The 27,388-nt window shown below is 30.3% G+C and overlaps 1 protein-coding gene across 6 annotated transcripts; it reads left to right on the top strand.

Moving 5' to 3' along the window:
• Window positions 1-157: 157 nt before the first annotated feature.
• LOC139487968 (heparan-alpha-glucosaminide N-acetyltransferase-like) lies at window positions 158-25,965 on the top strand. Of its 6 annotated transcripts, XM_071273252.1 has the most exons (19): window positions 158-243; window positions 5,617-5,771; window positions 6,615-6,742; window positions 7,407-7,531; window positions 8,344-8,413; window positions 8,717-8,774; window positions 11,294-11,401; window positions 13,318-13,451; window positions 13,989-14,096; window positions 15,669-15,820; window positions 16,464-16,579; window positions 17,270-17,391; window positions 18,030-18,156; window positions 18,753-18,839; window positions 19,523-19,597; window positions 19,895-19,965; window positions 20,499-20,611; window positions 21,274-21,467; window positions 23,430-23,655. In XM_071273252.1, exons 1-18 carry the CDS (start codon window positions 183-185, stop codon window positions 21,447-21,449), a joined length of 1,986 nt encoding a protein of 661 aa, XP_071129353.1. In that variant the 5' UTR covers window positions 158-182; the 3' UTR covers window positions 21,450-21,467; window positions 23,430-23,655. The 6 variants fall into 6 exon arrangements, with proteins under 6 accessions (XP_071129353.1, XP_071129352.1, XP_071129354.1 ...); XM_071273251.1 differs by lacking the exon at window positions 21,274-21,467 and having other exon boundaries at window positions 23,430-25,965; XM_071273253.1 differs by lacking the exons at window positions 13,989-14,096; window positions 21,274-21,467 and adding an exon at window positions 14,576-14,683 and having other exon boundaries at window positions 23,430-25,965.
• Window positions 25,966-27,388: the final 1,423 nt, after the last annotated feature.

The following is a 27,388-nucleotide window of genomic DNA, read 5'->3' on the forward strand; positions in this document are numbered from 1 at the left end:
ATTTATATTTGATCTGGGACATAATAATAGACCAACATTTTTTATATAATAATTACAGACTTTTAAAGGCAAAATAAATATGCAAATAAACTTTATTTCTTTTCTTCTTTTTCGTTTCTTCAGAATATAAATAATGTTTTTTTTCCACGTGATAAATAACGTGTCATGTGATAAGAAGAAAAATGGCAGCTTGCAGCTTTCAAAATCTCACTGGAAGAATCCTTTCAATTTACGTTTTATTTTGTATGTACAACTCCATTAGTACTTAGCCTTATTGCATATGGCACAAACTGCTTTTGAAATATAGATTTTATGATAAATGTTCATGACATAACTTGTAATGTAGCCGGAGATGAGGGTTTATAAATAAGTTTTTAAAAATTTCACTGCACCAGAGGCAGAAGTTAGCAGAACAAAGTAACAAACTGCTTTTAAACTATTTTATAATTAATTCTATTGCAACAAGGTTTGTACAGTGTTCTCCCTAGGCCGTTTTAGCATCGTGGCACCCTGACACTATATTTTTTCCTCGTGATGCCATAATAATTTCCGTGACACTATAATTATTTTAAGGATGCTTTTTTTTCTTGTCTCTATCGTAAAACCATGTCCGAAATTTTGAACATTGTTTATTTTCGTAAATTTTCCTCCGGCCAACATTGAATTATTTGTGTAAACTTAAGACTGGAACTGGGCCAAATATGACAAAAATCTGCATTTTTACGATAATAACTACAGATGCACAAATTATGGCACAGCTAGTAGACAGAAAACAATATCTAAAAAGAGGAAACTACACATTCCAAACACATTAACTGACTAATTGTTAGTTCTTACTAAATGCATTATTTTTGAAAATGCATTGTTTCAATATCATTTTGACATAAAGAAACAACCTGGACTAATTCATTGAGTACCATAAAACAATGAATTTCATAGACATGACAAAGATTTTTTTTTAATTCTTTATGATACTTTCTCTTGCCTGTTTATATAAAATTCATTCATTCAATAGTTGGATACATGTAGGTAGGGTAATTGGAACCACACATATATTTATATTTGGCCCAAGAGGAAAAAAAATAATTCTGTAACTATAAATGAATAGAGAAAACATAAATTGAAACAACTGTTATCATGGGTATATATTTTAATAGTATAGAGTTTATTTTTTTACGCCAAATGTGATGCTACCCAAAATTTCTGGGGAGAACACTGGTTTGTAACCTTCATTTTGATTGGATAACTTCACTAATTCTCATGGCAATGTACACCCAAGCCAAACAATATATGACAGATTTTAAATGCATGTTTTAACGTTGCTTTCTGTCAGTTTCATTAGAATGTTGATAACAATATTGTATTTTTTATGCCATGACGGCATCAATTGCTGATTTGATGGTCCCAAATTACCTCAGTCCTGTTTACTGTCTCCGCTAACTCGTCGCCAGTAAACTTAATTTGCGACCATCAAATCACCAATTGGTGCTGTCGGAGCTTGAAATACAATACAGTTATCTCCTAATTTCATGACAGGGTCTCCTTAATCATGTTAGTTACGGTAATTTAGGTACAAAAAAATTATTTTAGCGAAATGAAATCAAAATATGAAATATTTCAAATAGATAAGCATAGAAACAGTGTTTATTTTGATTATCATAGGCGGATCCAAGGGGAAAAGGGGGAGGAGGGGGCTGGGGGTAGGGGTACATCTCTGATTATTTTATTATACTGATGGAAGGAAATAAACATTTGTTCAAGAAAAGAACTGTTTATATGTATATAGTGAACATGGTGTAAAAGTGAATGAATATAGAAGAAGGAGGGATGATTACATATTATTCATTTTTATACGATATAGCTAAAAATGTTTTGCGTCGTATAATGCTATCATGTCTTTTGCGTTGTCGTCCGAAGACGCATTTACATGTACTTTCCAGGCAACAACTTTAGTTTTAGTTAATGGATCTCTATAAATTTTTACCAGAAGGTTCAATACGACTAAAAGAAGGTAGGGATTGATTTTAGGGGTTATGGTCCCAACAGTTTAGGAATTAGGGGTTAAACAGTCAGGGGACTTACTGAAATAAGTGGTTTTTAAATCACTTATTTGAGTAGCAAATTCAAAGTTTTTTCACAAATTGTGATATTGTAGTTTTACTAAAATTTAAAACACATAGGTTTAAATAATATCTTTTCATGAGTAAAATTGAAACAAAAAGTAATTTTTGCTTCTTTTAAGTAGACCGGTTTATGCCTTTGATGCTATCATTTAGCTGCAAATTCTATTTTAGTTGAAAAAATGCTGTAATAATGGCTTTACATAATGAACTAATACTTTCTTAACAGATTTTTCCCAGCAGTGGGAGTATTTTTCCTGTAAAGTTCAAGGTTTCATCTTTCAGATTATGTTATAAAATTCTACTGTTCGCGATAAAAATTTCACTGTTCGGGGGTGTTGAAATTATGATACTTAAAGAAGTGATTTTTGAGAAGGAAATTGAGGTTTGATACTTAAACAAGTGATTTTTATGTCATTATCCTAGATTCAGTACAAGGTCATCACCTGAAATGACCTGATCATCCTAGACAACACAGATGTTGGTTCTGATAAGTTTAGAAACATAATTAGTCCCTGGATCATTAGTATTCTATATTTAAAGCTATAGTAAGATTAAATCACTTCTTCTAGTGATTATTTTGTACTACTTAAATAGGTGATTATTAAAGAAAGACAACTTTTACTTCCAACCTTTATGGAAATAATGTTACTTGAATCAGTGATTTAGAAAATCACTCATTTAAGTAAGTCCCCTGACTGGCATTTTTGTAGTTTTCAAACAATAACTTGTGTTTAAGTGTATGAATCTCTCTGAAATTGTACCAGAAGTTTCCATACCATGAAGGGATTTTAAGTAAGTCCCCTGACTGTTAAAATGGGGGCCCATAAAAGGCATTTTTGTAGTTTTCAAACAATAACTTGTGTATAAGTGTATGAATCTCTCTGAAATTGTACCAGAAGTTTCCATACCATGAAGGGATGGTTAGTATTTACTTTGGGGGTTATGGCTCAAAAGGTTTTGGAATTAGGGGCAAAAAAGGGGAAAACTAGTTTTTTTCTGGTCAATGGACAATTAAGACAATTAAAAAGCAGTGTTAGGGAGGTAATTCAGAAACATTTAACATACAATGTTAGGTATGTTTCGGATTTACCTCCCTAAAACTACTTGTAAATTATGTATAATAAAATGTCAGGTTTTGGACTAATTGCAAAAAAAACATGAAAAAAGGGGCATGGTAGTAGTTTTCAAATTTATTTTCTTCAAATTTCTCAAATTCCAAATTTTTGAAAAGTTTGAAGAAGAAATCTTTAATTGCACAATATTGCGCAATAGATTTGTAAGATCTTGACATTTGTTTGTGTGAGAAACCCATTTTATGTCAAAAATTTGATCACAATCCAAATTCAGAGCTGTATCAATCTTGAATGTTGTGTCCATACTTGCCCCAACTGTTCAGGGTTGACTTCTGTGGTTGTATAAAGCTGCACCCTGCGAAGCACCTGGTTGAGTTTAGGAAATTGTTTATAAGCCTTGAAAATGAAAAGGTATTAAATTTGAATCATGCAAAGTCGAGTCTTGCATAAATATGCACTGATCTGCATTTTATTTGCGCCAATTTTTTCTTTCATTTGCACCAAATTTTTCTTTTCATTTGCGCTGATTTTTTACAGGTGAATATTATTTTTCAATCTTCATTATGGACCTCTTCCTTTAGCCAGTTGTACAAATGATATGAATTGTCAATCATAACATGTATATGACTGTTGTCCTCTGCTCACCACGGGGAGGTGGAAGTAGGATAAATCAACTTTTGAGTTCGATGCATTTCCGTAAAAAACTCTGGTTTTATTGAACGTCATTTGCATTTAGGGGCGTTGTCACTTTCATTCCAATGTTGAGCAAGTGGCTGGAAAACTATAATTCTATATTGTGTGAATTATTCGGCAAATTGAATTCTCAAAATTGACAATCAACACTGCTGTCATTAGGGTATTGTCAGTAAGTACCTACAGAGCAACCATTATTTCTAGTTTATCCTGCACAATGAGGATCTCTAAGACGCTTGATGAAGGTAAATAGTGCAGGGATACAGGCGACCCCCTCTATCTGGTAAATGACGTCATAAAGGCGTGCATAATTGACGAGTTTTTTGCCGGTGATGAATGAACTCGAAAGTGGTCTATTAGGAGCACATGTAAAATCAGCGCAAATGAAAGAATCACAATTTTAAAAATCTGCGCAAATGTCATACACCCATGCAAAGGATATATTTTGGCACAATGAAGCCATTTAATTACCAAGCCACCATGACATTTTGTTTTCATATTAGTTATATTTGATCATTACCTGATATTTATTGAATACATTTTAATTAAATTTTCATTACAAAGTTGCTTCATATATAATAGTTTGAGAAAAAAACAAAAAGTTTTTTTTTAAAATAAGGTTTAATTTCTTTGTTTAACATGTTTAAACATATTAAAGAAAAATAATCTCAAACTGAATTCTGACTTTTTGTCTTTGACCTTTGTCTGTAACTTTTCGTCCTGTGACTTTCTGTCCTACATTCTAATTTATATGTTCTTTAAGCCTGAGGTTAATCAAAAAGCCAGCCCCCCCTTTTTCTGGGAAAAATTTGGTTGATTATATAGGGAATCACTGAAGCATGACAGGAGTGGCCCCCTCTTAGGCAATCATTGGGCCCCCACTTATGAAAATTTCTGGATCCGCCACTTATGCATATGTACATATAGATTCTACCACTTGTAATACAATATTTATCCACTTGGGACAGTTTAATTTTCAAATTTCAAGTGGGAGGCTTGCCAGAGCATTTTAAATATTTAAGAATTATCTGAGAGTGGATAAATATCGTATTACACAAGATTTGGTGGTGTAATCAGTTTCTCTAATGATTTTTATGCAGTATGCGGGCAAACTTTTTCCTTTTCCTAAAAAGATGTGTTCTATGTGTCCTCATCAGGCATGGTCGCCTTTTTTCATGATGTCACAATAGGAAATTCTGAAGAAAGCAAGAAAATTTGACGTCATAATCGAATTTCCACCAATGAACAGCTGAGATCAGGTGTTGATTAAACAAAAATAATCAACAGGTTAGAAAATCAATAAATCGGCTAAAAATTGGAGAAAAGAATTTATCGGGTCAATAAAATTCATATATGGTGAGGCGAAACCAAACAGGATATGAATTTAATTGACCAGATAAATTCCGTATTAGGACAATTGCACACTGTGTAATGAATTTATCCTGATTTTATTAAATTACATATTGTTGGAAGATAATTCTAATTGACTTAATAAAAATTTGTACTGAAATTTTTGTTAGACAATATCGGCCAATCAAATTGCAAGAAATTACTCTAAATCAGGATAATATATTTTATACAGTTAAAAATGTTTTATGCATATATATATCTAAAATTATAATGGTTTGACTGGTGATATTTGATATGAAATCAATTTGTGACAACAGAACTAATACATTGTATCATGAATATTGTACTTGTTCATATCAATTACTATTTTATTATAGTGTCACCATTATTGGTTTCATCAGTAATGCAGACCAATTGTAAACCAGATAATAAGATGGATAATGCTAGAGTGACTATCATAAATAACACTACAAAACCTGGAGTGTCATCTTTAGATCTGCTTGTCTCTACCATCACAGAGGAATGTTATACTGTGAGTTTTTATGTTATGCTGCTCACATTTTTACATAAATGAATAAGTTTTAATCTCTTATTCTTCAGTTATTTACATTGATTGGGAAGGGATGCCATATCAAAATAGCTTAATCCAATGTAAGAAAACACTAGGCATTTGTGCATTTTTCTTAGAGTGATGATTGATTTCTGTATAGCATTCAATGACAGTTGTTGTAAAAAACTTTAATATATAATGTAAACATATCAAAAGAAAAAAAATATCTCATCACAATTGTACCATTGTCTGATTCTAAACATGATAAAGATTTTTCAATTTTTAATCTTCACATGCTTTATGGTATATGATCATGAATAAGATGAGGTATGGGTATACATCACTACGACAGCTACAATGTACCAAACAATTTCAGTTATCACAGGGTAGTTTGGCTGTGCTCACCAATGTAGCTTGGTCAAACCAGAAAATGGAATTATCTATGACTGTTTGGCTAAGTATGCAGCATTCAGAAGTAAGAGCAAATACAGATTGAATCAGAGATAGAAAAATGTGTAAAGGTTTGACAGCACATTTTCCTATGGACTCAACAGTTATCTTGTTAACAAATTCTTTAGAATTGAAAATGAAAATCGGGAATGTGTCAAAGAGACAACAACCAGATGTGTCTTCAACACTGCGAGAGACAGGCTTTCATTGATTTTTGTATGTTAAAAATCTCATTTCACTTGATGATGGCCTATTACAAAATAACACATTTTTATCTTATGCAAGCAAGCCATTAGCCATAAAGACAGATACACAAAGTCAGACACTCATTATCAGCAACAACATAGAAAAATTATTATTTATTTGTATTGACAGTGTGATCTTCAGCCTACAGTAGTTGTCAACTACAGTTCTAGTTGTACCATTCTACTAGACTCACGATGGTCAATGAGAGTGGCAATAAAAGGTCTAAACCCAGCATACAGCACTTCATCCAGCTGTAGGTGAGTAAAACAGGATCTTTACCGTAAACTGAATCAGTTTTCATAATCTACTAGAGAAATATACTGTATTTTTTTTCTGAACCCTTCCCCTATGTCTTGTGGATTGACAATTGATGTTTGTCACATGCTAGTCTCTTTCCTTTCAACTATTTTTTTTCTCCTGTAAAACCAGTGCAAAAATGGGAACCTAAGATAACAAAAATATTTTTTTAAGGTTTTTAGACAATGTTTATTGAACTGATATTCTGAAACTGACTTATTTGGCTGCCTTTTGCTAGGAAGGGACTTGAGCATTAATCTACAAATTATTAATATGAACTTATTCTGTAAAATTGATTTCCAAACTTTCACAAAATGTTCTATAACTGTGAATTCATTTATTTTCGTGGGTATCAATTTTCTTGGATTGACGAAAAATTGCAATTTAATGGATATTTGATTTCGTGGTTATACCAATCTCTGCAAAACAGCATATAGAAAATTTAACTGCGAGGGTGGGGTTATTTTTATCTGCAAATGACAGATATTGTTGCTATGTCAAACCTTCAATTTTACAATTCGTTGTTGACCTGTACCCACGAAATCCACGAAAGTTGGTATCCAACGATTATTTTTTCAGTTCTATTTTTAAAATTGAAAATATACATGTTTGCATATATTTCAGTGAATTTAATTTGACAACACATTTCAAAGAATATGGAGAATACAATATATATGTGGAGTTAATGAAAGATAAGATTAAATGTAAAGGACCAATTTTAATGAATGCTCCAGCTGATAGCAATATACGTAAGTACATGTAGCACAGTTTCATAATCAATTTTGAATGGAGAACATGGTGAATATGACAACTTTTAATGAATTAAGAAAGATCAGCAGCTTGAAAAGGGGGATCATGGATGTAATTAATTTCTGTTCATAAATAAAGGAGCAAAAGGAATAAATCAATAATTTATTGATATATTACTACTTTTCAATAGTAGTTTACCAACATCAAAAACTAAAGATAAGACAATAGAAAACAAAAATGGAAGCGCTTATAATTAATGTAAAAGAAATTGAGAATGTGTCAAAGAGACAACAACCTGACCAACAAGCAGAAAACAGCCAAAGGCCACCAATGGGTCAAGAACAGTCAAACAAAATTATGAGGCAGAAACTGATTATTGATGACCAACTACCATTATATGATAGCTATATTTATGCAAGAACAAGCTTTATAAAAATTATAAGTCCAATGAATTTGTGAAAAATTGAACCCCTTTTGATTTTGATTTCACAAATATAGCTAGGCAATTCAGGTTTGAATTCTTAGAAAAATATGTTGTAGACTACACTTTAAATTTCCAAAAACACAGCATTTACAATTACACATTTTTTATTTCATGAAACATATGAGAGAAATAGTGTCCACCAGCAATGACCAGTTTATAATCAGTCTATATCTATCCTTTTCTGATTTCTAAACTTAACAACTTTATAGGAAGCAAGAAAGGGAAAGAATATGGGTTAAATCAGTTATGTAGCAACCTTCAAATATTTTGCATATCATTATACACTGATGAAAAAGAAATTAATAAATGATAACCTGTCTATTTCAGCTATATATATTATGCTAGGAGGATTTGTCTTTGCTGCTGCTGTGTTTGTACTGGGTATTAAATTTTACAGGTATAGTTAGGAGTTATTGTACTTGATTTATATAAAAATAAGGAGATTTTGTATGATTACAAATGAGACAACTTTTAACCAGAGAAAGAGGAACAATGATGTAAACACCTTCAGTGCATCATACATCCTTCAACTATGAGCAAAGTCCATACTGTTTATTAAGCTATAAAACACTTCAAACTTTCACATACAATGCTCTATTCTTGTTATTAAATTAACATTCAATCTTATCATAAGCCAAATATACCTTTATTGTATTACACCAGTAGATTTATATGTAGATACTTAGTATTACCATTTCAGAGGACACCTGTGCAGTAAGCTTTTGATGCAGTCTGGAAATGAACATCTTATTGATCCAGTAAGTTTATACTAGAAATGTTGTTCAATTGGTACAATGGTCAGTATTATTTAATGTGCTAATTTTTTCATACAGGAGACATGGAATTACTGATTTTATATTTCATCTACATCATTTTTATACGACCGCAAAATTTGAAAAATTTTTCGTCGTATATTGCTATCACGTTGTCGTCGTCGTCCGAATACTTTTAGTTTTCGCACTCTAACTTTAGTAAAAGTGAATGGAAATCTATGAAATTTTGACATAAGGTTTATGACCACAAAAGAATGGTTGGGATTGATTTTGGGAGTTTTTGTTTCAACAGTTTAGGAATTAGGGGCCAAAAAAGGGCCCAAATAAGCATTATTCTTGGTTTTCGCACAATAACTTTAGTTTAAGTATATAGAAATCAATGAAATTTAAACACAATGTTAATGACTACAAAAGGAAGGTTGGTATTGATTTTGGGAGTTTAGGTCCCAACAGTTTAGGAATTAGGGGCCAAAAAGGGACCCAAATAAGCATTTTTCTTGGTTTTCGCACCATAACTTTAGTATAAGTAAATAGAAATCTATGATATTTAAACACAAGGTTTATGACCATAAAAGGAAGGTTGGTATTGATTTTGGGAGTTTTGGTCCCAACAGAATAAGGGGCCCAAAGGGTCCAAAATTAAACTTTGTTTGATTTCATCAAAAATTGAATAAATGTGGTTCTTTGATATACCAAATCTAACTGTGTATGTAGATTCTTCATTTTTGGTCCTGTTTTCAAATTGGTCTACACTAAAGTCCAAAGGGTCCAAAATTAAACTTAGTCTGATTTTAACAAAATTGAAATCTTGGGGTTCTTTGATATGCTGAATCCAAAAATGTACTTAGATTTTTTATTATGGGCCCAGTTTTCAAGTTGGTCCAAATCAGGATCTAAAATTATTATATTAAGTATTGTGCAATAGCAAGTCTTTTCAATTGCACAGTATTGCGCAATGGCAAGAAATATCTAATTGCACAATATTATGAAATAGCAAATTTTTTTTTAATTAGAGTTATCTTTCTTTGTCCAGAATAGTAAGCAAGAAATATCTTATTGCAAAATATTGTGCAATAGCAAGATTTTTTTTTAATTGGAGTTATCTTTCTTTGTCCAGAATCAACTTAAATCTTTGTTATATACAATATACAATGTATATTCACTTTTGACTACCAACTGATAAATTAAAATAATCTTTACCATTCAGTGATAACAAGCAGTTTTTTTACATCTTAATATTTTATGATGTATTTAAATGAGTAGTTATTGTTGCAAACTCCATTAGAAATTTTAATTGAGATTAGTTTTGGAATAAGGGAAAGGGGGATGTGATTAAAAAAATTGGGTTCAATTTTTCTCATTTGAAATTTCATAAATAAAAAAGAAAATTTCTTCAAACATTTTTTTGAGAGGATTAATATTCAACAGCATAGTGAATTGCTCTAAGAGAAAACAAAAATTTTAAGTTCATTAGAACACATTCATTCTGTGTCAGAAACCTATGCTGTGTCAACTATTTAATCACAATTCAAATTTAGAGCTGAATCCAGCTTGAATGTTGTGTCCATACTTGCCCCAACCGTTCAGGGTTCAACCTCTGCCGTCGTATAAAGCTACGCCCTGCGGAGCATCTGGTTTAAGTTTGAAAAATATTTAATGGATGCTGTTTCCGGATAGTTTCTTGCCTGTTTGGTGGCCATTGATCAAAGGGTATAAGAAAACAAGCCTGCATCAGGTGGTACCATTTTATTACCTGCCAGCCAATAGTGATATTATGGATCTTTTTAAACAATCAAATACAAGATCATGTTTTTTATCAAGCAAGACAGCATGTGCTTGCACATATTCATATTTTGGTAGATAGCTTGTTAGATATATGGTGACTGATTATTACTTTTTGTTGAATTATTGAATGTTCATGCTATATTCATACATCAGATCCTTAGTTTTCATTTACTGAAATCATTTTAATGGCCTTGCATGCTGCTTTACTAATTTTACCAATTTTTTCCTTAAGCAAAAGTTTTAATATTGCCTGTTATATTCCACCCATGGCAAGATTGCATCAGCACCTTATTATATTTAAATGTTTACCATATTGGGAAGGTAAATAATCTAGAAAAAAAAATATAAAAAGAAGTATAAAGGGCACATCAATGAGACAGCATCCCAACATGAAGATATTTGCAAATAAAATGCAACAGAAGAACATTTCAAAAGAACAGGACAACTATTTCATACTAAATGTTAAAGATTAACTTTAGGTTGAGGAAATTACTAAAACCCTAATATGTAGGATATATTTGTATAGTAAAACAGATTCAGTGCGAATAATGGAAATTTGCCACAAGAAAACAGTTTTTGAGTAGATAGGGTTGAAGGCCATACTTTGACCAATAATGGTTTACATTTACAAATTGTGACTTGGTTGGAGAGTTATCTCATTGGCACTCATACCACATCTTCTTATAACTATAAAACATACTTTAAACATTTCGCCACAGAAAAAATCAAAACGGGATGTTACTGATGGCGTTAAAACAGACTCTTTGAAGGAAAACAAGATTGGTCTAAGAAAGCGACATGTAAAATCATCTGCCACTTTAGGGCAGGTGAGTTACAAGCATCTTTGTTTATTAGTGAAAATGAAATGTGTAAAGTCTTAGGTTTATGGTCTAGATTTTGAATATATTTGCTTTTTTGTATATTGAGATTCTTTTCTTCCATGAATATTATTGTCTAACTCAACAAACTAATTTAATGCAGATGCAGCTCTGTTAATGCTGTCATATACAAAAATATAAAGCAATGGAATGTAGAAAATAAGTTATACACCCATTGAAATTGTGCAAAAAGCAAAGTTATTCTTGTTTAGAAAATTAGATATAAATTTGTGCTAATCTGGATAAAAGTATATGTATAATTTTAACAAGTGTACAATGGTTTACTTTAACTAATTGTGACTTGGACTGAGAGTTGTCTCATTGATTGACACTTATACCACATCTTCTTATAGCTATTCAAATTTGAATTGAATGTCATAACAATATGGTTGGATTTTGATTGTTAAATTTTTTTATTAATGAGCATCAGCTACTGTTCACAAATTGAATTATGACAAAAGTTCTTGGCATAAGTTACTATATTCAATATACTTTCAATCCTTTTTCATGATTTATGATATCAGAGGGTGGTAAAAGGGGTACTGAACATGGAAACATGTGAAATAAAAAGTAAAAATGTTGTGCGAAAAATAAAAATTGGGAAAAACGAAGCACGAGAAATAAAATCTTAAATATTAAGGAAAAAGCACCAAAAGTTATTACTCAGCAGTTCTTGGAGATCATGCAGCCTTTATTAATGGACATGAAGACCTTATGGTCAACTTTTAGCGTCTGCTACTTGCATCTTATTTATCGTATTGTTTCCCAATCCACTATAATTAAATATGTTTAAACTATCTTATTTGAAAAAAAATATTATTCATAGTAATTTGATGGACTTTATTGATACAATACATATTGCAAAAGTAGAATGGTAACAACATACATCAATTATTATTAGATTACACAAATTTCAGAAGGTATTATAACATACTGACTTTTTAATCAAATGCGGGACATGCACGAGAAATTAAGAGCACAGACATAAAACACGGAAAATAAATATGGGGAAACAAGAAGTACGCAAATCGAGCCAAACACGAGAAAACAAGAAATTAAACATCAAAAGACAAAAATTCGGGAAATAAAAAGGCAGAAAACGTTGCACGAAAATAATCCTTTACCACCCTCATATCATAGTATCTTTCTTTAAACTAGGACACACATTGATCTGTTATTGGTCTTGATAATAAAAGAACTGTTAAAATTCCTTATCAATAAAAGATTTTAATTCACCCATCCAATTTTTTGAAATGCTATTTTCAATTTCTTATGTTGTGTTTAGTATGTAAGAGTGATCAAATTGGGGAAGACCTATACACATTTTATTTTGACTTGTCCAGGTGATGGTCCTGTAAGCTAGTATTGTGTATGTCTCACCAATAAGTAAAATTGAATTGGATTCTGATATCATTTTTGATCTTGTACATCTTATTACATGTTTAATTGAAAATTGCAGGGCTTTATATGTATGTATATATTCCTACCATACCTATTTTGCACTTTTGTTATAATCAACTGAGACAATTGAATCATTATTTTTTCGGATCTTAATAAATTTGATTTCAATAAACATCTTCAAACTAATTATGAAATTATCTATTTTAATTTGAAATTCAAACTAAGTAAGTCATTCAGTCATCTTATAAGTTAATTCAGGAGATATTGCAATACCTTTTAGCATAGAATGATAAAAATATGCAGTTTGATGAAAAAAAAATAGCATTCTTTTAATTCAAAGAAAAACCTGATACATTATTCAACGTCAGATTAAAGCTTCATGGCTGAGTTATGTGTACACAATTCTATATAAGTTATTATAAGTTTTAACAATTCTAACAATTCAACTAATTGATCATTTACAGAGTAGTTATGCATCACAAGACCTTGGTTCATCACCTGATCTTGGTACTATGCAGACCAATATAAACCCAACAGGGACACCAGAAAGTAAAAAACCAAAGAAAGAGAGGCTCAAGTCTCTTGATACATTTAGAGGGTAGGTTTCATATAAATCACAAATTTAAAGCATTTTGCCATGCCTGCAATGATTTTTGAGAATTTGAGACACTAGTTTTATTGCTCTGCTGTGGTCATCAGCACCTCATGTAAAAGTTTCTCCGATTTAAAAAAAACAATATATGTTTAGGATAGATACTTTTGTCTTAATCACATGGTTTAAACCAAATATTTGTGAAATACTGAACCACTGTACTCGAAGCTGAAAATCAACAATTTGCTGACTATAGAAAGCAAATATGGCCACAAACAGGATTTTTTTTACAGTCAACCACATGAAAATATAGACACACATAACTTGACTTTTAGACTAAGTCAAAGGTGAACTTCATGTATTTCTTGCATTTCCGTTAGATGAAATTTTGTTATATCATATACAACATTGACACATACCTCACATCTCATTTTGTTCATTTTATATTAATCATGGATCTTTTATTACAAAAGTCTGTTTTATACTGAGTATTGTACCTTAACATTTTTCTTCTTAAAAATAAATATTGATGATTCATTTTAGCATAAGCATAGTGATAATGATATTTTGTAATTATGGAGGAGGAAAGTATTGGTTCATAAAACATTCCAAATGGAATGGTCTAACAGTAGCAGATCTTGTGTTTCCATGGTAAGACAAGTTGGATGTCAGATTTGTACTCTGTAGTTTACTAACATAGTTTTTGTTGTACTAACAGTTTCCAGCCTTCCTGAATGCTTTGACTAAAAAATATCTTATCTACTGTGGATTCATTTATTTTCGTGGGCATCAATTTTTCGTGGATTCAGTAAACATTGCATTTTGTGGATATTTAATTTCATAGTTTTGTCAAAGTCTGCATACAAGCCTATAGAAAATTTGTATTTTATTGATCATTTGAATTCATGGTTCACCTTTACCCAAGAAATCCACAAAAATTGATATCCCACGGATTATAATGAATCTTTAGGATCTCTTAATGATGCTTTTATTCCAATTGTAGCATGGAGCATGTCTTTGTTTCTTTTTCTTTTGCTTTAGACTGATTACTTTTTAGGTGTTTTTATTTCTGTTTTGATCGACATATGACTTCGATGCTGATTTTACATTGATACCATTATTATTTTTAGATTGAGTTTAACAATTATGTGTTTTGTTAATTATGGTGGTGGGGGATATTGGTTCTTTAATCATTCAGACTGGAATGGTTTAACTGTAGCAGATTTAGTTATGCCTTGGTATGTCTATATTATCTTCTGATAATACTGTAAATTCAGAAATTATTGAGGGCATTTATTTTTGCCAAAAATTTAAGATAACTATTGCAAAATCAGAAAAATCTGTGTCTAGATATATGTATCAAACATCAAAATGTGAGTTCTTATTATTGCGAAAGTTATCCATTCCCATTATTCACATTAATAAAAAATTTGCAATAATTTCTGTATTTACAGTATGCTATTAATCTTTGAAAAGCTTTTAATACAGCATGACTATAATATTGTTTGCCAATCTTGAGCTCTCAGAATTTATATCCTTGTTTCTTATATTATTTATTCTTGCATTTCATGAATTTAAGATTTTAAGTTAGTTAGATGAACTTATACAACAAACATACAAATTTCAAAAGTTTGTACAAACATATTCTAAAACCATGATCTTAAAGAAAATAGTAACAGTTTTCCTATAAAACCATGGAAATGATTTCTGACAAAATAAAATAGATTTGCAGTATTTCTGTAAATGTTTGTGAACTTAATACACTGAACATATGTTATTATTGAAAATTTAAGTTTATAGATGTTATTGAAAGATTAATAACTGGAATTCTTGAATATGATTTATCAAATTTATCATCAAATTTCAGTTAAGTTATAGTAATGTTCATCTTGGTACATATTTTGCATTGATTAAACTAAACACCTTATAGTCAAATTATTGCAATTGATTTTTCAGTAGAACAGTTAAAAATGCATGTCCCTTTTCATGGAAATTTGCATATTTAGAAGAAAAGTAGTAACATGTTTAAAAGAACTTCATTTTATACATTTTTTATGCCTTATAAATTCAATGTTTGAAAAGATAGTTTTAAAGTTTCATCAATTTTGTTATAATCATTGTCAGTTGCTTTTTATATCTATTTTTATATAAAATTGAATGTAGAAATGATAAGAACTATGACTTAAAACCATGTTATTACATATTATGTCTACTCTTTTTCAGGTTTGTATTTATAATGGGAACATCCATGGCATATTCTTACACTAGCTTACTGAGATCTAACACACCTAAATATAAAATGTTCTGGAAGATATTTAAGAGATCTTGTATACTGTTTGTGTTGGGATTAGTCATCAACTCTGAGGGCTGCAATGGTAAGGAAGGATATATAAGGCATTTAAGTTCTTCAATGTGGTTTCAGAATCTTTTTTTATATGTTAAAACTAGATTATAGGTTACACTTATTACCAAAAAGAATAAAATCCTAAAGTAACAAATATTTGATAAATAGTTATCAAAGGTACCAGGGTTATAATTTAGTACGCCAGACGTGTATTTGATATAATTTGGAGATTAAGTGTCTTCACAGTCTCATAAATCAGTAGGAGACCAAGTATATTGGCATTTAGGTCCTAGGACAACTACGCTTATTTTATCTTACATATATCAGACTACCGTATTTAATTGTTTTTGCAAAAACATCTTGTTTAGGGAGACAACTTCTTGCTTGGGACAAACAATACAATTGTCCCCTAGTGGACTTTACTTTTATCCTCAGCCTTACTAGTAAGCAAAAAGGACCCCAACATGAAAAATATGAAACAATTCAATTGAGAAAACTAACAGCATATTGAGGCAATAATTGATTGTATATTGTTAAATTATATCTACCTGTTTGAATATAGATTGTGGTGTAAACCATTACTTGTTATATCTCTTTTCATTTAATGATACTGTTTGGGGGGATGTAAATACAGATACATTTGTGTATGATATATATAAATGTTTGTTTTGCAGCTGTTGAACTTACCAAATTTCGTATGCCTGGAGTATTACAAAGATTTGCAGGAACCTATTTGATAACAGCCACTCTACATATGTTCTTTGCAAAATTAGAAGACGGTCCAAATACTGTAAGTTTTAAATCAATTAATATGAAAATTCTACTAAAATGGAGATTAACAAATACGTATTATTTTTCAAACAATTTGTGAAGATATTATTTTTGCTTCCCAGTTGATATATATAACACTTGTATGCCCTGACTGCAATAGTAGTAAATATTATGTTTTATGGTCTGTGTATCTATCCATCCTCTAGAAAAAAAATCTACCAATCAATAGAAAAATAAAAACTTTCCGATATCAAGTAAAAGTTATAGTTGCTTTCAAGTAGAATAAGGTTTTAGTTTGAAGTAGTCTACCGTAAAGTTGTGGTCACATCAAGTCAAAAATTAGTACAGTATATGTTCATTATGATGTGAATATGTAAAAAATGTATTCCATATATAAAGGTTTTAACACATACTGAATATGAATTTCAAATGTTTGGGTTTGAGCATTCCTGGTGAAGTTTAATCCTTAAAAGTGCTTTGGATGTACCAAATTCATAAACAATTGTTTTCACTTACTATTTAGAAATTTTAGCATTTTATTTTCACTAACTATTTTGAAATTTTACATGTTTAAGGGATGTATTCTGCAGTTGTGATAAAACAAACTTATGACACTTCAGTTTTTTTTTTGTGTACCATTAAATGTTTAATTAAATCATTATAATGTCTTTCATGTCTTTCTTTACTTTCATCTCATTTTCCATTTCAGCCCGTTCGTACCAATCCAGTTAGAGACATCACAGATTATCCTTTAGAATGGATAATTAATTTTCTCTTCATTGGAATATATTATATTCTCATGTTTGGACTAGATGTTCCTGGCTGTCCTAAGTAAGTATATTTCAAGAACAAATGACTAAAGCACATTGATACACATCTATCCTTCTGTTGCCTGTAAATTAAATTTTTGTTTATTTTTTCTATAACTTAGAACTTTAACTTCTCATATAATCTCATAGGATTCTTTTATGATTCAGAATTTTAGATTCTTCTTTAATTCTGGGTTATAGATTCTTCTATAATTCAGAGTTTTAGATCTTGCTGTTCAGAGTTGAAGATTCTTCTATAATTTAGAGTTTAAGATTCTTCTATAATTCAGAATTCAAGATTATTCTATAATTCAGAATTTAGATTATTCTATAATTTAGAGTTTTATATTCTGCTATTCAGAGTTTAAGATTCTTCTATAATTCAGAGTTTTAGATTCTTCTAAAATTCAGAGTTTTAGATTTTTTCTATATCACAGTTTAGATTCTGCTATTGAGAGTTTTGAGATTCTTCTATAAGTCAGAGTTTTAGATTCTTCTGTAATTCAGAGTTTTAGATTTTTCTATATCACAGTTTAGATTCTGCTATTGAGGGTTTTGAGATTCTTCTATAAGTCAGAGTTTTAGATTCTTCTATAATTCAGAGTTTTAGATTTTTCTATTATTCAAAGTCAGTGTATACATATCTCTATGTTTTTTCAGAGGATATTTAGGACCAGGAGGACTATCAGAAAATAGCAGTCATTTCAACTGTACTGGTGGTGCTTCTGGATATATAGACAGAAAAATCTTTGGCTTAGATCACATTTATCAAAATCCTACGTCTAAGGTATTAACTTTATATTGTTAATATAATTTGCTTTATGTATGGATATATAGGCAAAGAAATATTTGGATCAGATCACATCTATTAGAGTCCCAAATCAAAAGTAGTTCCGTCATATTTTAAATATACTTTTAAGTTGCTGAAGTTTGTGATTAGGTCAGTTTTCAGGGGACCCACCAATGTCAAGTATATTTGGTTTGCAGTTGTATAAGCACCTTCATTTTGTATTTCATGTGCAAATAATATTTGATAGATGGATCACTTTTATTAGTCTGATGTTTTACTAAATACTGTTACTTTGGACCTTCGTTTTAATTTGCTTTGCAATAGCAGCAGTCCACATAAAATTGTGTTTTTGAAATACTCAGACAATTTTATTGATCCTATTTATCCTCTGCAATTGTAAAAAAAATCAATGAAGTCAAAATACAGATTACTAAATAAATGCCACCATCTCTTATTCTCAACATGTAGTTGTTTCTTTCTTACCCTATAAGATGCTGCATGTTTGTTTACTGATTAATGGTATATTCAAAAGTTACCATACTGAGAGATTGATGTGTCTATCGTAATTTAATGATTTTTCAAACATTTTTCAGGAGATCTATAAAAACACAATAGCCTATGATCCAGAGGGATTACTTGGAACACTGACATCATGTGTTATATGTTTCCTTGGACTGCAGGTAAATTTTTGAATAATCATCTGAATGTTAACTCTGTTTATCTGTTACTTTAGTTCACTTTTCAAAAGACCAGGAATCTATTTCACAAAATCTGACGACTAAGATTGATTGTAAGTCATGAACATTTCAGTATACTTACGATCAATCTAAGTTTTTTTGTGAAACCAATTCCTGTAATTGATTATAAATATTATATTCTAAGTTACACTGTAGAACAATCATTAGAAAAATACTTTAAAAAAAACATGTGAATTTGCAGAATTCCATTAACTTCAGGGCAGTATAGGTAGAAATTGACCGAACTATTAATCATTTATTAAATCTAGTAACTGAAACAAAAATCACATGAAATGCACGGCAAATAAAGGGGGATACCTCAGGAATATTTAACCCACAACTATTTTAAAGAAAATGTCATCAACATACAGAATTTGAACCAATGCTAATTCAGAAAAAAAATATCCATAAAACTGTAAATTAAAAAACATTTTTAAGTCTTAGAAAAGTCTTTTCAAATGTTTGACTTTTAGGAAGACTGACAAGAGATATATTTCAGAAGCCATAGGCATCATTGATTTGAATGGGTTTTTTTGGGTTTTTTTTTTTTTAGATGATGTTACTTTGTGTATTCACTGTGGTGTAACAATACTATTTTATTATAGAAATATTCTTTATTTTTTCAGGCAGGGAAAATTTTTATGACATTTAAAAACAGACAACAGAGAGTTAAAAGACTCCTCATATGGGGATTTACATTGGTAATGTTTACAATAAGTCTAACTATGATCATATTGTCAAGCAAAAATATTATAATTCACAAAGCCAGATTAATAGCCATTATAGGAATTCAAAAAATGTTAAAAAAAATGTAATTCAGGATATTTTGTGTCTTTGACTTTTTTGTCAAATTTTATGTAAATCTTATTAAATCTTTATGTTTAGAAGCGATTGAGCCTGTCAAATTTTGAAAAGGATATTTAAATTTTCATGTTACATTAAGATTAATTCTGATGCTTAAATTTATGAAGAATTTGTTTTCAATATACTTTTTTCAGTGCCTTATAGCAGGAATTCTCTGTAAATTTAGTAAAAATGAAGGTTGGATTCCGGTCAATAAAAACCTATGGTAAGTTTGCAATTTCTTGATAGCTATGCCAAGCTACTTCAAAATGTTGGGGAAAAGGTAATAATTTATAGAAAAATATGAGAAATTGCATTAGTGAACTAGGCCTGATTGTTTTCACCATTAAAAGGTATCTTATTTTAAATTGTTTGTCCATAGGCTTTATGGTGGGTTCAACTGACATATAAGTATAGAAGCCGAATAATAGAAATCTACTGTAAATTTAGGAATTATTGAGATGTTTTTGTTTATTCAAAAAATGTGACAGTATCAGGTTCTCAAAATTTAAAACTTGCATTCACAATTTCAGTATTGCTTTTCCTTCTTGAATTTTTTTCAGTCAGGTTAATAGATCTTGTATTTTTACCATTTAATAGTGATTCACACTTATTAAAAGTTTTTCACAAACTCAGATGATTATTTAAAATGTGGTTTGCTAGGTAATATTTTAGTTTGAATTTTGCATGCATTCAACACTTTGTTATGTCTGACTTCTTTGATTTGACATATTTCATTATAAATGTCTGTATTTGTAGGTCAGTGTCATTTATATTCTGTACTGGAGGATTTGCCTTTATTTTATTAACATTTTGTTACCTGATGATAGATGAGTGGAAACTCTGGAATGGTGCACCATTTTATTATCCAGGTAATTACATAGTTAATATCTTCTTCTAAAATTCGTCAAAGGCATAATTACAGATCAAGTAATGTTCTCAAAGCAATGGTAGAATTGCTTCCATTATGTTATAGGCAGTAAGCAAAAAAGGAGTTCACCATTATTCATTTGACATTGTCAGATAAATGAACATCTGAAAAATACTGCAAAAAACATTATTTAACAAGAAGTTCTGATCATATAAAATAATAAGATGTGGTATGATTGCAGAGAAAACAATACACCTGGATGATATTTTAGAAGCAATCATATAAGTCAAATTCAGATTGAAAAGACACTCAGCCACATATCTAACTACTTAATCTTATAGTTTTCTTTAAACACTGATATAACTATGGTCATGTTTTCAATAGACACTGTCAGAAAAATACTTATCATGAAATGAAAAAAAATTATAACACTTGGGCGTGATATTTTAGAAGCAACCATATAAGTCAAATTTAGATTTAAAAGACTCTTATTTTGATACATTGATAGACACTTATTACATTTTACGTAACCCACATATTTGTTACTTTTGTCCCTGCCCTTCCTTTTCCATACTGTACAAGGTAAGCTGTATAAAATGATGTTTGTTTTTTTATGTAAAAAAAAACAACAAATATATGATATTGTGGTTAATGTTTACACAGGAATGAATTCTATCAGCTTTTACATGTTCCATGAGACATTTCAAACTTATTTTCCTGTTGGATTTTATGTATCCGAGACACACAGTCGACTTCTGCCAATGGATGTGTGGGGATTTTTGTTCTGGTGTTATTTTACATATGAGATGCATGAAAGAAAGATCTTTGTTACTATATGAAAAGTTCATCAGTTCATAGTAAAATACATTTTTTTATTATCCCCATGCACATCTCTTAAGTTAAATACACAAAACATCATATAACATGCATATATCCTTGCTTAAAATTAAATAACACGAATTATCCACTTTTTTTGGTGATACTATTGAATCCCTTAATTATCTGCTTTTGTTTAGTGTTGTCAGTGTAAATAGTCTTCTGAATTCATTGAGTACTTCAACTTAAGTTATGTGTACATTTATTTGTAAATGAAGCATCTCTGTAAATTGTTTTGTACCAATGTAAATTAACTTTTACAAAGGTTACACAGTATGTTTTACTGATGGCTACAACCTTTATCAAACAAAGTTGGCTCTAAAACCCCAAAGTTAGAAAAGACCATAGACTGATGTAGCACACTAAGCTGGTACAGTCCAGGTCGTACCACTATTTGGTCTACTGTAAAAGAAATTATAAAAAGATTAAGCACCATAGGCTTTGTGAACACACCCTTGAACTTTTCCTATTGGCACCAGCATTAAAATTTATCTGTTTCAGACAACAGCAATTTTGAATTAATTTTGCTCAACAGAAATATGAAATTCAAACTTAAAAAGTATTTATTTAAACTTTGAAATTTATATCACTTTAAAAGCATACAATGCATTTACCAGCTTCATCTGTCTAATTCTATGTTTCTAAATTAATTTGGTAACACAGTTGTGATGTCATGATGCAGCTTTTCTGGGTTTTTATTTGTTATCATGATTGGTCGTTGAACATTCAGTACCGAAATTATACAATTTAATTCAAAGTTGAGAATAGAAATGGTAAAATATATCGTGGGATTCACTTTTCAACTCCTCCCTCCACACAATACATAAATCAGCAGAGAATTGTTGTTATCCTACATCACTGCATCCAAAGATAAAAAAAATGCCATGTGTTAGTCTAGTCCTATTATCCAAGTAAAGCATTACCTTATATGAAGACAATATGAACTAATGGAGATGTGTTTTAACATCAATAAGACTTCAAATCAACATCACTTGTTAAATGATACAGACAAATAAGTCTCTACGTTGAATATTCTTTATAAGAACTACAATAGATATTTTGAGGTGTGGTATGAGTGCCAATGAGACAACTTTCCATCCAATTCACAATTTGTAAAAGTAAACCATTATAGGTTAAAGTACTGTCTTCAACACAGAGCCTTGGCTCACACAGAAGTCATCATTTTACATGTTTTATAAAAGTTCCTTCCATTATTTTTGCCTTCGTAGTAGATTTCTGACTAACAGGAATGGTATCTGCAGTATATTAAATGAGAATTAGATCTTACAAATTATAACATTTTATACTCTTTCTAGGAAAATAGATTTATGAATAAAAGCCAGTTTTGATAAATAATACTTACTGTAATTATCACTGAGATTTATGCTTGGCCAATATTTGTAATAAATTATACAATTATCATATAATATTGTGCTTTTCAGTAAAATACTGGTAGAAATCAAGCTGTTTATAAATATGCAAAGTTTTCCAAAAAAAGAAATGTTTTATTCCTGTAAATATATTTTTGAGTTGAAATCCCCTTTGTCATTAAGAAGTTATGTCCGATTGAGTGCACTTATTTAATGTGATTTGTTAGCTCTGTGGCCGAGTGGTCTAAGTAGTTGATCTTCTGTTTCACTACCCTGTCAACACTGATGTTGTGAGTTCAAATCCAGCTTGGGATAGGTGCAACCAACTCCAATCTTAATTGACTAGGATTGTCAGTTTTTCTACCATAGGTTGTTTGTTCTGTCTGGGTACTCCAGCTTCCTCCACCTATACAAACTGATTGATGTGAAATAGCACAATAGTGTTGAAAGTGGCATTAAACACCAAACCAATCAATCAATGAAAAGTGATTAAGCCTCTTAAGACACAAATTTTTCATGAAACATCATTGTTTATTTTGAAATGTTTTCATATTATATGGTTTATTTTTTCAGGTATGAACTCAATACTGCTGTATATGGGACATGAACTATTTCATCATAACTTCCCTATCAGCTGGAGAGTCCCACAGCACCATGGCAGTCTGTTAGCACTAGACGTTTACGGAACTGCAATCTGGCTTGTTGTAGCTTTATACTGTTTCCATAAAAATCTCTTCTTTGTAATATGAAATGAATGTTTTGATAAAAAAATGTAATTTTTTGATAAAATATATACAAATATTGTATTACTGAAATTTATGAAAGATGTGTTGATACTTGTTTTGATTTGCTTACTTACATAACACATTTCAGGTTGTTTTTTGTTGGTAATTTTATAATCAGCAATGTACTGATAATTCAGAATCTAATGTGTGTACTTATGTTTTTTTTTTTAATAACAGACAATAATGCAGAATGAATTGAATATAATCTTGTAGAGAACTGGGGATTCATTTATTTTCATTGGTACCAAACTTGCCTTTTCGTGGATCAGTTATATGATGGTTTTGCCAAAGTCTGTGTAAAACCTGAAAGAAAATTTGTCATATGTTGAACATTTAGATTTTGTGGTTCTCCAGAACCTGTACCCATGAAAACATAAAAATTGGTGACCTTCTGCTGGTGTTTTTTTCTATGGTCGGATTATTGTCTCTTTGGCACATTCCCCATTTCTATTCTCAATTTTATCTAACAAATAATAATGAATCCACAGTATTCTGTTTAAAAAAGGAAATTAGTTTTCATAGATTGACGATCATCCTGTAATTTTTTTCATTTTCTCTGATTTACTGTATTTTGTTATGATGTATGTTATTTATTTAATAGTTTATGTATCCCCGTGAATTACAGTTATATTAAGTGACTTTAGTATAACAAACTTTTTTATATTTCTTGTGATTTTTATTTTTTAATTGCTTACATTTCAAAATAAAAAAAGACTGTTAAAATAAGAGGGTATTATATTTTATAGATATTGATTAATATATTTTAATAAAGTAAAATATTATAAAATAAAACATATGTAAATATTATTGATTAGTATTTTCCTTGTGTTTGTAAAGTAGGAAATAAAAAAATACCACGTAAGTATTAAAAGTCTTTATATTTTGCAACATATATGTATGCATGCAAAAACTGATCATACTAATAGTAAATATGTCTCAAAAGATACAAAGGAAAGTTGGAATGAAAGAGATTTCTAAATACCTTTCCATGGGATGTGTATAAATAAAATTTATATTTGAGAATTGAAAAAAAAAATTAACCCTAAAAACCCTATAAAATCATCCATAAATTGTAGTGCTATATTTAAAAATGTATGCAATTTTTAATGAATAAGTGGTTTTTTTTTTACCCACTCTAAAAGAAGTAGGTATACTGGTCTTCACAAGCCCGTCTGTCCCATAAAGTTTTGGTGGAATTTTTCTCTGGAAGTACAAATCAGAGCTTACTGAAATCTGGCATCAAGCTTCATTTGAGCATGTCATACTTCATTTTGGCTCATTCTTTTTCTGTTAACAGATTACTTATATAATCTTACACAAAATAGCCATTCTGCTTCATGAAATTTGCAGGGGACTACAAATCATTAATGAGTAATAATTCCCAGTTAAGCTTATGTTTTCCATGTAGGTTTTATAGTTCTGAACAGATTTCATATATTTTAAGAATATATATAATTTTGTAAAAATTTATCACTGTGCCATTATTTATTTTAAATTTTAAAATAATGTCTTCTTTTTGACATTGTAAACAATGTTCTGGGGAACAATTTCGTAATGGAGTGTCTTGTTCCTGAATTAGTACATTCATTTGAGTGAAAGTGGTCTGTTGAACCTGGTACAAAATGTATTACAGGGCATAGATATACATATTAGTTATTCCAATGAGTTTCAAGGAAAGATTAAATCCAATATATATTTGCCATGTCTTAATAGGGTATTTATGAAACATTAAGGAAAGGATTTGTGATGCCTTTGTTTTTATGCCCCACCTACGATAGAAGAGGGGCATTATGTTTTCTGGTCTGTGCGTCCGTTCATTCGTCTGTCCGTCTGTCCCTCTTCAGGTTAAAGTTTTTGGTCAGGGTAGTTTTTGATGAAGCTGAAGTTCAATGAACTTGAAACTTAGTACACAAAGTCATGTTCCTTATGATATGATATTTCTAATTTTATAGCCAAATTACACTTTTGACCCCAATTTCACTGTCCACTGAACATAGACAATGAAAGTGCGAGTTTCAGGTTAAAGTTTTTGGTCAAGGTAGTTTTTGATGAAGTTGAAGTCCAATCAACTTGAAACTTAGTACAAATGTTCCCTATGGTATGATTTTTCTAATTTTAATGCCAAATTCGATTTTTTTACCCAATTTCACTGTCCATTGAACATGGAAAATGATAGTGCGATTGGGGCATCCATGTACTTTGGACACATTCTTGTTGTATTTACATATATTCTAATATATAGAAAAATGTGTATTATTTCTATATATAACTATAAAAAATTACAGAATAAATATTTTATAAAAATCAAAAATAATTTATTTGCCTATTTGCCTATTTTTTCAAAGTATGTAGAATTGATAGTTTCATCCTATTTGTTTGGATTTTTTTAATTTTCTTTCTCAGGGTAGAAGTTTTTTTAATGAATGAATTTTACATAGATCTAATAATTTTCAAAAAAAGATAAAACTTACTCTATATATAAAAGTATGTCCAGAATTTTACAGTGTCTCAATATTTACATGTACTAGTATATCTAAAAACTGACACTTCCTTGCTACAAGTTTGTTCCCCTCTTCCAAGTTGTTTACTGTATTTATCTGTCAGGGAATAAGCTATTGGTGTAAGATCTTTGATAGTCATGGTTAAAGTCATGGTTAAATGTTCTTATAACCTTTATTAGCTCAACTGGCCCTTTAAGGGCCATGTGTGCTTGTGCCATCACTTGGCGTCCATCGTTGGTTGTAATAAACTATTTCAAGAATCTACTCCTCTAAAACTGAGCAAATACCTTCAAACTTTACTGAATATTCCTTAGTATCTATTGTATAAATTGTATCTGAAGTTTTGATCCATCAACAAACATGGCCACCATGGCTTGAAATAGAACATAAAGCAGTTTTGGGCTTATATCTCAAAAACTAAGCATTTACAGCAAATTTGGCAAGGGGTAAAAATGTTCAACAGGTCAAGATTTATCAGCCCTGAATTTTTCAGACAAACTGAACAACCCATTGTTTGGTTTCTTTCACTAAATTGGTAATTTTTAAGAAATTTTACAGTTTTTGGTTAATATCTTGAATATTATAAGAGATACAGATAAACTGGAAACAGCCAAGTAAGATCTACAATATTTTTTATACGACCGCAAATTTTGAAAAAATTTTCGTCGTATATTGCTATCACGTTGGCGTCTGCGTCGTCGTCGTCGTCGTCGTCGTCGTCGTCCGGCGTCCGAATACTTTTAGTTTTCGCACTCTAACTTTAGTAAAAGTGAATGGAAATCTATGAAATTTTAACACAAGGTTTATGACCACAAAAGGAAGGTTGGTATTGATTTTGGGAGTTTTGGTCCCAACATTTTAGGAATTAGGGGCCAAAAAGGGCCCAAATAAGCATTTTCTTGGTTTTCGCACTATAACTTTAGTTTAAGTTAATAGAAATCTATGAAATTTTGACACAAGGTTTATGACCACAAAAGAACGGTTGGGATTGATTTTGGGAGTTTTGGTCTCAACAGTTTAGGAATTAGGGGCCAAAAAAGGGCCCAAATAAGCATTATTCTTGGTTTTCGCACAATAACATTAGTTTAAGTAAATAGAAATCAATGAAATTTAAACACAATGTTAATGACTACAAAAGGAAGGTTGGTATTGATTTTGGTAGTTTAGGTCCCAACAGTTTAGGAATTAGGGGCCAAAAAGGGACCCAAATAAGCATTTTTCTTGGTTTTCGCACCATAATGTTAGT

Source organism: Mytilus edulis, chromosome 9, assembly GCF_963676685.1.
Source record: "Mytilus edulis chromosome 9, xbMytEdul2.2, whole genome shotgun sequence".
NCBI classification, from domain to species: Eukaryota; Metazoa; Mollusca; class Bivalvia; order Mytilida; family Mytilidae; genus Mytilus; species Mytilus edulis.